The sequence below is a fragment of the Syngnathus leptorhynchus genome, chromosome 14 (assembly GCF_054491065.1).
Source record: "Syngnathus leptorhynchus isolate UIUO chromosome 14, UIUO_Slep, whole genome shotgun sequence".
Lineage (NCBI taxonomy): Eukaryota > Metazoa > Chordata > Actinopteri > Syngnathiformes > Syngnathidae > Syngnathus > Syngnathus leptorhynchus.
This window is the reverse complement of record NC_141208.1, coordinates 7,000,543-7,013,767: the sequence shown is the minus strand read 5'-3', so window position 1 is coordinate 7,013,767 and position 13,225 is coordinate 7,000,543. Positions and strand designations below refer to the sequence as shown.

The following is a 13,225-nucleotide window of genomic DNA, read 5'->3' as shown; positions in this document are numbered from 1 at the left end:
TACGTGCACATTGTTTTATTTTAATTGTACGCACAAAAACAACGTTTTTTGCACCCTCCCCAAGTTAACAATTAGCCACCACCAAGAGAACTGTGTGCTTTCAAGGCACTGTGTGTTGAATGGAACATGTGAATGAATGGAGAAATCTTTACAAAATAAAACACATTTGCGCAAAAAGGTTTTTAGGATCACAGTTTCCTCACGGTATAAATTAAATTAACATTCATTCATCACAGTCAAATTATGAAACTTAAACTTGGGTCAATTGGTCAAATTAACTGACCCATTTTTGATTCAACCCGTTTTAATTTTGTCTTTAAATTATGCAAAACATGTTTTTTTTTTTACTTGGGTAGTGGTTCACTCACCTTAATTGTTAATAATTATTTAAAAATATAATTTTTAAGTAATTATTGACAACCAATCCTAATATCCAATCCAAATATGCATATTAGGTTAATCTACGATTCTAAATCGTCCATAGGTGTGAATGGTTGTTTGTCAATGGTGATCATTATATAGCATCTTTAGCCAAACATGTTCAATAGTTTTGACCAAAATTTACCAACCACATAATTAATATTCTTAACAAAATAACTTGCACATCTCAGCTAAGCAAGACCAAATTAGAACTAGAACGTGCAATCTGTATCCCACAAAAATAATAAATTCATAGGAATACGCTGCCCCCTATTGGTTTAGCATGGTGACCAAAATTACATATACAACCTTTGATGTCTACTTCATTATGATTGATCAGGTTAGAAAAAATAACATCCCTGTAATGTACACAGGGATCAATAAGTCATACAAAAGTAAGCTCAAACAAGAATCATGAAATGCAATTAAGTGCTCATCTAAATCACTATAAAGAAAACTGCCATGGTCACTCCATATTTTTTTTTATATTTCTCATCATTAGCCTGTAACAACGTGGACTAATTGCCAGTAGAACACAAAATACAATATAAAGAACACTGTTATTTGCTTTACAATACAGAAAAGCAAACACCAGTACAATTTTCAATGACAAAGCGAGTAACAGACTCAGTAAAAACATTTTTTTTTTTTTTTTTTTAAACACCATATTTTCCCACCTTGACAAACAAAAGTGACATGTTGCGTTTAGAGTGTTTTATTACAGTTTATTGTGATAGCATTCTTTTTTTTCTTCATTTTTCATTTTATTTTCTTCCAAAGAACAAACACAACAAATAACTTTTGGGGGGGCAAGAGGAGAAGCGGGAAAATGAAAATTGAAAGGGAAAGGGGGCACACAGGTAAGATAGATCAATCCATAGATAGATAAATAGATGCATCAGGTTTGGCTTGATCCTCCCCCTGTAACCACTGTGGGGCTGTTTGTCGACACACAAGTCCTACATGTTGCTTTACAAAGAATAATCTTCAATTGATTTGATTAATATCTGATATATATCTAAAATGACAAAAAAACAACAGAGATCCTTCCCCATATCTTTACAGGTCTTAAAAGATTGTACATTATATATTGTGTTGGAGGGCACGTGTGTGCGCACAGGGAATGGGTGGGAGTTATTGATGACCATTTAAATCAAACACCCCAAACAGTCCCCACAACGTGTGTCTAATGTAATCCATCTCACAGGTTTGTGGTAAAGCATGTTTGTTTGCAGCTAATTCATTTTAGCAACTGTCCAAATCTCACGAAAGGGGGGGGTGGAGTTAAGGCAGACAGCTGATCCTGATGGTAAACATGCTGTTTTGGCGATGAGAAAAAAAAAAAAAAAAGAAAAAAAAAATTACCACACAGTCAGAGAAATAGGGATGCAGGGGAAATATGAACAGAATAAGTAAACAACGCTCAAAAGAGTAAAATGATGCCCGTTACATTGCAAAGCAGGAGTCATTGATCTAGCTCTAAACAACACGTGATATATCTGCCAACTATTTTCATGGTTGGAGTCAAAGCTTGCTTAAAAGGGAGATGCCTTGACATTTGAGTCGATTCTCCACCGGGGGACACTGCGTGATCTTGTTAACTGCCCGTTATCATTCACACTTGTCATTTAAAAGAAAAGGGCATCATCAACCTTTTCAACAGGGTTGGTGAGCAACTGGATTTAAACGAGAATGGTTGAAGGTCCACAAAGGTCTTTTTATTTTTTAAATGTTTTTAACATTTCTTTTAAATATTAAATCCCCGGTGAAGACCGCAACTTGCCAAAGTTCCACTTTTTAACAGCCAAAGAAGCTAGAGAAAAATCTAAACAGCCATATATACACAGAATAGCGAATGATAAATACAGTTAACAAAACGTTTCCAATTATTCCTTTTTTTGTTTTGTTTGTTTGATTCTCAACTTCATTATGACAGCCACTGCTCTCAACATCCCCTTCACATTTCTTAAACTTTCTTCATTTTCCTACCACTCCAAAAGGATTCATTCTCACACTCGACAGTTTGGTCTTTTATTCTCTCTCCAGGACAATTTAAAACAGCCACATGATTATTTAGTGTTCATTAAATACATTTCACCTGCAAGTTGACATGAAGACAAAACGAAGGAGAGGGGGAGCAGTTTTATAAGCAGAGGGTAGTGATTTCAAAGACTGACTTCATTGGAATGTCTATATCATATACACGCAAGGCCCTACATGTACAAACATGCCTTGCTACCAATGTGCTGCATCGTTTTCTTTAAAAACATGAGATGTGAGTATATAGGCAACACATGGTTTATTATTCCATCCAGTCAATGTCAGATGGTATATCTCTCGCCCCCCCCCCCCCCCCCCCCCAACCTCTACCCACAGGCATGTCTCTGGCTGGACAAATTCACTACCATCATCCCCAGTACAGCTTATAATCATCCTCTCGGTGTCAATTAAAAAAAAAAAAATAACCCAGTTAAAACCAATGCATCTTCCCAAGGAAAATGTGAAGTTTAGAAATTTAGTGAGGTAAAGCTGACACCATTCTTGTACGGGTTGAGATCACGAATTGCTGCCATGAGACTCTCGGGTATGATTTTTAGCAAGAAGAAAAAAAAAAAAAAAAAAAAAAAAAAGGGGTGGTGTGACAGAAGGAAAGCAAGAAAGACACAAAGGGATGGATGGATGACAAGATGGAGAGAGACAGATTAACAAACTGTTACTGAGCCTGCAAAGTTCTGCAGAAACGCAAGTGGGGTGGGGGTGGGGGGTGGGGGGGATTGGAGAGGGGTTAAAGGAGGAGGATGAAGAGGTCTTTTTTGGGGCCTTCAGCAGCAGCCGCCTCCAGCCTGTTGGCCTCCCTGGCTACCAGGCAGTGTTGAGTTGGTGGTAGGGTGTTGAGGTCCAATCTTAATACCGTTCGCCTGAATGGAGACAGTGAGAATGAAAGTGGCATCACGATAAGCGTTTACAACATATGGAATGATTACCCGTGCAAAACTTAGGGCATCGGTCGGCAGCAAATTAGAGGCTCGGACTTTGCAACGGGGCAAGCTAACGCTAGCGCATCACCCTTACGACATGGACTCACATGTCCATGATTAAAATATATACAAAACATAAAAAAACAACAAAAACAATAGCAGGAACAAAGTGACTTGTAATACAAACAGGGGGAAAAAAACAAAAACAAATCCTGCCCAATAAATATGTCATTGCTTTTTTAGTGACTGCAGGGACTCTTAAGATCACAACATAGAAGGAGCACCAGGTGTTGCAGAAGAAACACAAGCTCTCAAAGATACCATGAGAAATGAATGGCATGAATAAAAAGACAACCTTCGAGAGAGAGAGAGAGAGAAAGGCAAGTGGGCGGACGGCTGAGAGACATATCACTTTCAAGTCTCGCTCTCTTCTGTTCAATTGATCCCCCCCCCCCACACACACACACGCTCACACACACTCCCCTTCACTTACCATTAATGTGCCGACTTCCCCTCTGTGTGGCCAGCTCACTCTCTCTCTCCCTCTCCTTCTGTATTTATTTATCTCCTTCATTTATAGCGTAACTCACCCTCCTACGTTCAGTAGCAGACGTGCCTCTGGGAAACACTGTATGCCTTTAAATCACGTTTATTGAGCTAAGGCCATGTGTGTGAGTGTTTTCTCATAGTGGCTGCCAAGATTTCTGGTGGGGCTTCCCTTTCCTTCCTCCCTCTCTCTCTCAGTCAGTCAGCTGATGTGGTTTGGCTGGCCTGCCTTCATTCCATCTTGCTGTTTTGAACAAAACCACTCACGGCTGGCTAACGGACTATCATGGACTTACTGGTTGGCTCGTACACGATATGTGGACATGGACGCACACTGGCACGGGATTTTGTGTTTAGATGCAACACATTCTGTCGATATTAACGGGCATGTTCGCAAGGGTTTCTGGCAAGTACAGTCTGTGAAAGTCCACGGAGCCAAATGCCTGAGAATGATTCTCATTATGTAAGCTACACAATGAAGAGAGAATTCGATGCTGCTCAAAGTAGGAAGCAGTACGCAGTCGTGAGGATCCATAAAGTCCTTGCCAAACAACAACCCAAAAAATTCAGCTTAGGGCATTCCACTATATTCAGTGACTTATCATATTAGCATTGTTTCAAAGAAAAAAAACTGAAATCTAAGATGTGTGGATATGACATTTTGTTTTGTCAACTGGTAATCTTTAGCTCCACGGATTGCAATGGCAAACAACAGACAACAGAAGAAAAAAAAACGCAGTATGATTAAAATAAGAAAAGTTTAAGTGATAGTAGAAGCTTCACTGCCTATTGAAACATAAAAAAAACTGTTGCTAGCGTACTTTTGCACACAATTTCTTGATTTCCCCCGATTACACATACCAACATTCCTGTCTGGGCAACTGTTCCACAACAAAGATTACCATCTGTTTGACTAGATGATGGTGAACTGGCCTGTGGCTGACTGGATGAATGTTTGTCTTCTTCTAAATGACTGTGACATTGTTGGAGTGTGAGGAATTTATGAGTTGGCAAACTGCTGCGAGAAAGAGAGAGAGGAAATCTCAAGAATTAAGCGGGTAAAACTGAAAAGCGGCAGAATGTCGGGAGTTTCGTTTGGCGAGAGAACGCCTTGGATGGAAGAGAAAGTGACAATGACAAAAAAAGAAAAAAAAAAAAGTGACCTGGCAGTCTCTTACCTCATTGTTGATATCAAAAACACCCTCTTGGATCTTCTCATAAATCTCCTTGGCTGTGTTGATGAAAGCCTGAAATGGAGACAAAAGATTCACCACAGCCTTAGTTTGACTGAATGGATATTTTAAGAAATGCTGGGTGGGTCACAACCCAACAACAGAAAAAAAAGAACAGAGATGTTTCTTGATGGACCTTGCATGATGATGATGCTACACCATCAAGTAAACAAATAATAAAAAAATAAAAAAATAAAAAACTAATATTTCGGTAAAAGGAAGAATTTGTATTTCAGGAGAACAGTTTGACTGAAAAACAGGTTTTAAAATGATTATGACAGTGCACTATGCAATGTTGCATTGATCTTTTCATCTTTCCAATTTCCCCAAAAATGTCACTGCTCCCAATGAATTAGAAGCAACATTTGCTTCGTTTTGTGCAGCCCAACTAGTCGCAACACATTGTTCTGATAAATGTCTTGTTTGTGGAATATGAATTAAACAGGCAAAAGCAACGTCTTTTTTGTCTTTTTAAAAAAAAAAATTATCTTCTTCGTCTGGCACCCTGTAAAAATAGACTAACGTACCCAGGGAATGTTCTCGGGTGCACACCTATTCACTTTTGTTCTCATTACTTGCCTTGACTCCCATGACTTTAATTCAGATGCATTGTAAAGATGAGCTAGGGAGGCGGCAAAGGGATTTGAGGAGGATAGAGAAAACTTGACAATGCCAAAAAGGAGGAGCAGAAGTAAAAAGAGCAAAAGACAGGAGAATAAGGAATGGGGAAAATGGACAAAGATGAGGAGAGGATGCTTCCAGAAATGTCTCCTTCCATCAACCCAGTGTCCACCCACAGAGCCTGATGTCAAACCCTCGACACTGATTGGCTGTTGGGCCGAGGAGGCGGGGCGAAGGCTATGAATATGTATGAACTTTAACTGGCTGATATACTGCTGGAGAAAAGGCTTGATGGCAACCAGGGAGAAAGGAGGAGGGGAAGGGTTGAAGGAGACCAAGACATGAATGGTGGGAAGGACAGAGGGGGCAGAGGGTGGCTGCTTGATGACGAGGGAAAAAAAAAAAAAACCTGATAGCTCGAGGAAGCAAGGGGGAGGGGGGGGATAAGGAGGAAAGGATGGACGTCGGTGGTTGAGGAGGGATGGAGCGAGTGCAGATGAAGGGAGCTGAGAAGAGGAGCGGTATCAAGAGGATTCAGAGGACACTAATGAGACAAATTAATCATACCGCACACACAAGGCACGTGTGCACACCCTCTTCTCATTTTAACCCCTGAGAGCTCTCGAAAGCGTGTGTGTATGTGTATGTGTGTTAGGAAAGAAAATGGGGTGCAAAAAAAACAAAAAAAAATCAATGTAAACGCACACGCACGCACACGCCTGGGGCTGGCATGCTATGGAGTGTAGGATGGGATTATTTATGTGATTGGGTAAGTGAGAAAAAAGTCCCAGAAGACAACACTGTGCATTCATTAGACACCAACACCAGGGGTGTCTCTAGAAGGCAGCGCAGTGCTAACATCTTGATATTTCACATCGATGTAAATCATTTGGAATTGCGTGGAGATGATTCATGTATAGCTCCGGAGTTCCCATATTGAAATCTTGATGGGTACTGTAAAGTTTGATAAATATCTGGTGTTTTTGGAAAAGGGGCTTGTGGGCTGAAAATAGAGATCAGACGTCAATAGGCAAGACTAATGTCTAAAATAACGCCACCGATTTTTTTTTAGGGATGTCAGTAGGTTTGTATTGTGTAAGGCAGGATGAGATTTTGGTTATGTAACAATTTAAAGGACAGTTTCTTGCGTGAGAATGTGTGTTATTACCTCCTCTACGTTTGAGGCCGTCTTGGCTGAGGTCTCCATAAATATGAGGCCGTGTTCTCTGGCGAATGCTTCCCCTTCCTCTTTCTTTACCTCTCTCCGTGACTCTAGGTCACTGAAAGGCACAAACGTGGAATGGTGTAATCAATCGTTTGAAATGAGGAAGCAACCCGTCAGTTAACAATTGCGCGTATGATTACAGATTTTGATTTATTTTTTTGGTCTTGGGGTGTGCAATGTATTCATCTTCATCGAGTTACATATTTCTTTCGATCGAGTCCACCCAAAGAGCAACGCAAGAGTTTGACATTGACAAAGTTAGTATATAAAAAAAAAAAACAGCATTTGTACGGTTTGCTGCAACTTCCTCATTTTGATGTAACGAGAACGCATATCAAGCAAAGCGCAAGAGCATTGTTGTCCGCAATTACACTGACAAGCTGTCCCTTGACCGGCATCTATCTTACAAAACACATTACTTAAGTTCAGGTACAAAGTGAGTCAATCGTCTTATGAAAGCAAGTCTCTCATGACATTTTTTTTTTTCTTTCTTAAAATGTCCATGCTATCTTTAATCTGGCTCAGAAGATAAATCTAGTTGACAAACTTTCTAACCAATCCCTTATAGGATTGACGGGAAAATCTTTCAAACATGCAGTCTATCTCCATCCAAAACAAACCTCTTGTTGCCAATGAGCATGATGACCATATTGGAGTTGGAATGTTGACGAGCATCCTCTAACCAGGTCGTCAAGTGGTTAAAAGTGTCCCTCCTGAAATAAAATGTGGATCATGACTTGACATTCATAGCTACTGTACCTAGCATAAATGAGTAAATCAAGAGATTTGTTCAAAAACCTTGAGTTTCCTTCTAGAATTAATACAAAGTACATTTTAAGAGACACTAAATACGTCCACAGAAGTAGGCCAGTACTTAAACAAGCAAGCAAACAACATTTTGCAAAGAAAAAAAAAATGTCCAAAAGACTTATTTTAATCAAACACACTGAATACAAACTGAATCTTAATAGTGCACGGAGTCTGTGACATGTACCTTGTGATGTCATAGACGAGCAGTGCTCCTGCTGCTCCTCTGTAATAAGACCTGGTGATGGACCGGAACGACTCTTGACCAGCCTAGAGAGAGACATACATATATTATATAATAATAATATACATAATATTCATCAAGATAAATCGAACTCTTAATAATTCAACTGGGTGTAGACAAAAGGCCGATCATTTGGTTTTCTATTTTGGTGATTTAGATCGAAATTCACTATAACCAATTCGATTGTCCAGTCCTGATTCGCCAACCAGATTCCAGTTCCAGGATTTTGTCCAGTTGTGGCGAAGACAGGACAGAGACGTATTTGTAACTGGATACAATGGAGTTCTCTCTTTCTTGCTCCCCCTATCTTTCACAATTTCTTTCTGTTTCTTCAGGCCTGCGTCATAACTCACTTTTGTCCAAACAAAAACAATGAGAACATTCCCACTAACTAGTACTGATGTAACCATTAAAGGACAGGCCAGCAGGCCATCTTGTTCATTTACACCGCCTTCTAATATTCCCCTTTCATTGTCACCTTCACCGTCTGTTCCTTACGTCACTCATCGTTTCATTCTCTCCCCACTAGTAAACGTTCCTACCGAGCTCCGAGCCATGTCTATTCATGCCCTGTCTCCGCTCAATGTACAGTCACAATGTTGCCTGTGTGTCATCTGGGCCACACACACAAACAAAATGCTCTCAGTGCCAGCAGCTGCGGTTCGGCACTGGGTAGAGCTCAGCTGTTAAACCCAACGGGCAGGCTGTGGGTGAATCACTCGCCCAGTCATCCAACTTTGTCAGCCTGTCTTGCGGTGGGATGAGGCAATCAGTCACTGAGTCAGAGAACTAACGAGTCACCCAAAATCCATCTATACAGGGAACTCAACCCCAGATTTGTAGCTTTGCTCTGTATACTCGCAGTCTGGAAGTAGCCTGATGAAAACACACTGGTAAGTGTTATATATATCATGCCCAGATACAAACAGTAGTTTGTCCTTTGAACTACAGAAAACATGGACAGGTGACATGTTTCAACTTGTCTTCAGGTTGGTTTGCAGCAGGCTGACGTGTGTCATCATGGCTGACAACCACTGCTTGGCTGCTTCTTGTTAGTCTTTTACAGATTTTTGTAATGGAGTTCTGGCGCACCCTGCTGGTCAGATTGCGCACTGAATAAAACAGCATACAATAGTGGTTTGGATTATTACTAAAGGAATGAATAATTGATCAAAGTGTTTCCAGGATATTTTGTCCACTGGAATAGCTAAATAGGTTAATTGCACAGCAGTGTAAACAACAGTAATAAGTATGCTCTTAATGACTAAGAACAACAAAGTAGTTTGCCTAATGGCTCGTTAATGTTCCATTACAACCTGCAAATTCGACACTTAAACAAGTGTATACTTTTTAAATTAACAGTATCAAAACACTCAATTTTTCATGTGTAAAAAAGATGACGATAATTCATGTGAATCCACACATTGATAAAAAATATATACTTTACCGTATCCCAGATCTGCAGTTTAATCTGTTTGCCGTCTATAGTGATCATCCTCGCTCCAAACTCCACCCCTGCATTTAGGGTGAGATAGTTCAGAAATGCTCTCTGACATCTTGAGTTTAGGACCAACGGTTAATTAAGTTAGTGATTATCCAATTATTGGATTTTTGGGGGGGCTTCGGCAACCATTTTGATGCTTCGGAAACACCCAATTTGCTCAAATTTCCTTTAATGATGTTAACACTTATGTGTAGACACTGATTGTGTTAAGGATATTTCACAATAATTCAGGAGCATATAAGAGTCAACTATTAATGGCCTACAACAAATCCTTACAATATACCAGCATTGCGTGTGGTTGCATCTATCAATCTATATTCTTTACTGCTTAACTTTATTGGAAACTACAGAATGTACAAAAGCAGAGAATCTCACCAATAGTAAGGTCGTGAACAGGCTGAAACCTCTTGTCTGTGAACTGTAGTAATAGACATGACTTTCCGACACCTGAAAAGACACACACAGATAATCACCGTTATTAAATACTATAGAATGACATAGCATTGAAATTTAAAAAATAAATAAATAAAAGAGCGGCGGGGGGAGAATGGTAAATTAGCTCAATGTGTAATATTTATACAAAAATATATGTAAACCTAAACCTCAATTTCCATGACTTCCTAACTAATACAGTTTGGTCATGGACCCCAATTTTCTTTGTCGTAATATAAGGATAAGGAATGAGATAAACAGATAAACATTAGCGCTAGAAATTTGACGCATTTTCGTGATCAATTCAAAGGCGCTTGATAATAAGAAATCCGGTTTTATGACTGCTTTATTACAGTGTTACGGATAGCTAGGATTGTTTTTGATTTGGAAAGGAGAACGTTCCCGGAAGCACCTCATCCACACACTCACAAGTCAAAGAGTGTGGGGGGACACAGTAGTAGTAGAATAAGTGGCTGCTTTATTGTCTCTTCCATCCAATTCACATAGCATCAAAATGATTTACTCAATCTGCTTGATATTCTCATCTGTGTATTGATTCTCTTTTAATAAAATGTCAACAGACTTTGACGTGTGTGGGTGACGGTGTACTGTATTTGGTTTTTTTTATTTGATTAAATTTAATCTGATTTTAATTTGACTAAACCTTTGACTAAACTTTTGTCACATAACAAGCAGTTTTCCCATTGGCAAAACAGACTGGATAATCAAGCTTCTCTACTTAGTAAGTGAAGATCACAGTTGATGTTCATTTCATGCACCATTCCACCAATTCTCAGTTGCGTCTCCATGATTCACTCGGGAGACTCGTTTACGGTGCCTGCTTTCCAACTATGTAGATTATCGTCTTTTTCATCTGATTCGGGACCAACCAATTATAGGCTGACCCTTTTAAAATCGTCAGAAATCAAATAGCCTTTTGTTTTTTTCCCTTTTATCTACCCTAACATAAAACAATGTACACAGATAACGATGATCTCGTTTGTATTTTACAACATAGATATCTATACGATTACTATCTATACGATGTCAATCAATGTCGGTCAATTGATATGTTGTAAACTTTGAATAAGCGACGCTTGGGTGAACAGTGCAACATATGCTGAGGAATGACATGATTTTGTAAAAATAGAATACTGGACTGTTTTTATGGAAGGGGGGGCGATTATAATTCTACTACTGCTTATGGTGCGTTCCAGTTTACTCATTACAAACTAGCCTCTGCTGTGTAAGATTAGACACTTTTTATGATTATTTATATTTTATTGGCTATTTAGAGGATACTGAAAGTTTGTAATTTGAAAAAAAAAAAAAAACATTTTTTAAGATGTTCCAACAACACAACACAACTAACTAGAAAACAAACAAACCTTCACAGTTTACCTGATTGTTTTGCATTTATGGCCTCGTAAAGTTTTTTTGCCTAAATATTTACTGACCGTGATTATAACTTTATTGCTGGATTAGATTCTCATTCCAATTTGCATACAAATTGGTCTGTTGTGGGACCTGATCCCCCAACGAAAAAACTATGACCCCTACTTTACCATGTGGTAGTTTTGGTACAGCAATACTCATATGGTTTTAATCTGATGGTGTGATGTCATCATCATTGTCTTCTTCAGACATGTACTAATTCAGCCTGATTTAAAATCTGTGTGTGTCGCAGCCAAGACACTACACGAAAAATTTAGGCTGTCACTATAGAATAATTGTAGTTCTTTATCGGTTTAAATTATTAAATATATTCAGGTTCAACTACATCTCAATCACAGGTTATTTACACTATGAATGCAAACACGAATTACTTTGTAATATGTGAGAGTCCACTAACTATTACTTTATTTCTATCAATTGATTATGACTTGATCTGGTTTGGTCAGAAAACAGAGGAAAACGCTAATCACTACTCTCAAAGTAAAATCAGTTATTTTCCAAATGTCTTATTGTCATTAAACACAAAGCTAATCAATTTATCTACCATGACAAAATGCAGCAATCAGACAATATTTACTTTTGTGAGGCTGAAAAGAGTTGGACCATTAGGATAAACAGTGCAATTGATCAGTTATCAAAATAGTTGTTAATTCCACCGACCTATTTTGAGTTCATAATAAGCAACCAGTTTTATTTGTAAAATGTTGATGGCTCCAAATATTGAGACAGGAGAATTGTGGAAGCTGCTGTATCTTCCACAATCTAAGCGAACTGACTCGGCCTCTCATGAGGGCAGGCAACTGTCCAGATGAAAATATAAATCAGTTCAACCACGTAGTACACACGCAAAGGAGTGGACAAGAAGAAACTCTCTATGGAAAGAAAATAGACAGCATCGAGACGCCTGCACTCAATCAATAAACGTGATTAAGAAAAACAAACGATCTACGCCATTCCAGGGAATATTTGAGGCGTAGCTTTCCGAACTGGCTTGCTGCCCGCTGGAATTTTGTCATCGACATTTCTATTTCGATTGCACCATATTACTAATGTTACGCATGCATGTTTACTGATATGTGATAGTCGCTTGCGTAATAATTTGGTTTAACTCCAAAACGTTGGCTAGACAGTTCAACTGAGCTAGCTGGCTATAGCTAACACCCCCACCCTGGACGCAATTGGACCAGAGGCCCGTATTGTTTCGGCTAATGTAAACAGCTACCGCTACATTTTTTTTTTTTACCGACATAGTTTTACATGACATGTGGACACTTGATGAGCATAACTGTTTTTCAAACAATTTTGTATGGATGCGATAACAGCAAAGCACGGGAACTGTCATCCCACCTCTGCGTCTCTACTTTTACCACGTCATTGGACATCCAACACTGCGGAAATGGACCGCTAGCAACATGCTAACCGCTAGCTGCATGCTAACATCAAGTCTCGCTTGTTGCAACCTACCTGTGTCTCCAATGATGATGTATTTGAAGAGGTAAGCGTATGCCATGGCCCCCAATTTGCGCAGTTAGCTGTCCAGACTATCACACCTTCGTAAACCCGATTGTAAACTGCGTGGAAATGCTGGTTGTCAACCTGTTTTTCTATCGGCGCCGGAGAAGGAACAATAAACAGCCAGAGCCTCAGCTCTACGTCACTAGGTCCGCCCTCGCCACGCTACACAATGTGTACTTCACGTGTCCTCGGAAATTACAATGAATGTCGTGTTTTAAATTTACTGAAGCTTTTAGTCTGCAACTC

The 13,225-nt window shown here is 39.3% G+C and overlaps 1 protein-coding gene across 1 annotated transcript; it reads right to left on the bottom strand.

Moving 5' to 3' along the window:
- Nucleotides 1–3,009: 3,009 nt before the first annotated feature.
- Nucleotides 3,010–13,154, bottom strand: rab2a (RAB2A, member RAS oncogene family). Its single transcript, XM_085930086.1, has 8 exons — nucleotides 12,929–13,154; nucleotides 9,953–10,024; nucleotides 9,521–9,588; nucleotides 8,017–8,099; nucleotides 7,643–7,735; nucleotides 6,966–7,077; nucleotides 5,123–5,191; nucleotides 3,010–3,338 (listed from the first exon to the last, which is right to left on the bottom strand). Exons 1-8 carry the CDS (start codon nucleotides 12,972–12,974, stop codon nucleotides 3,243–3,245), a joined length of 639 nt encoding a protein of 212 aa, XP_085786212.1. The 5' UTR covers nucleotides 12,975–13,154; the 3' UTR covers nucleotides 3,010–3,242.
- Between the last annotated feature and the right edge of the window lie 71 nt (nucleotides 13,155–13,225).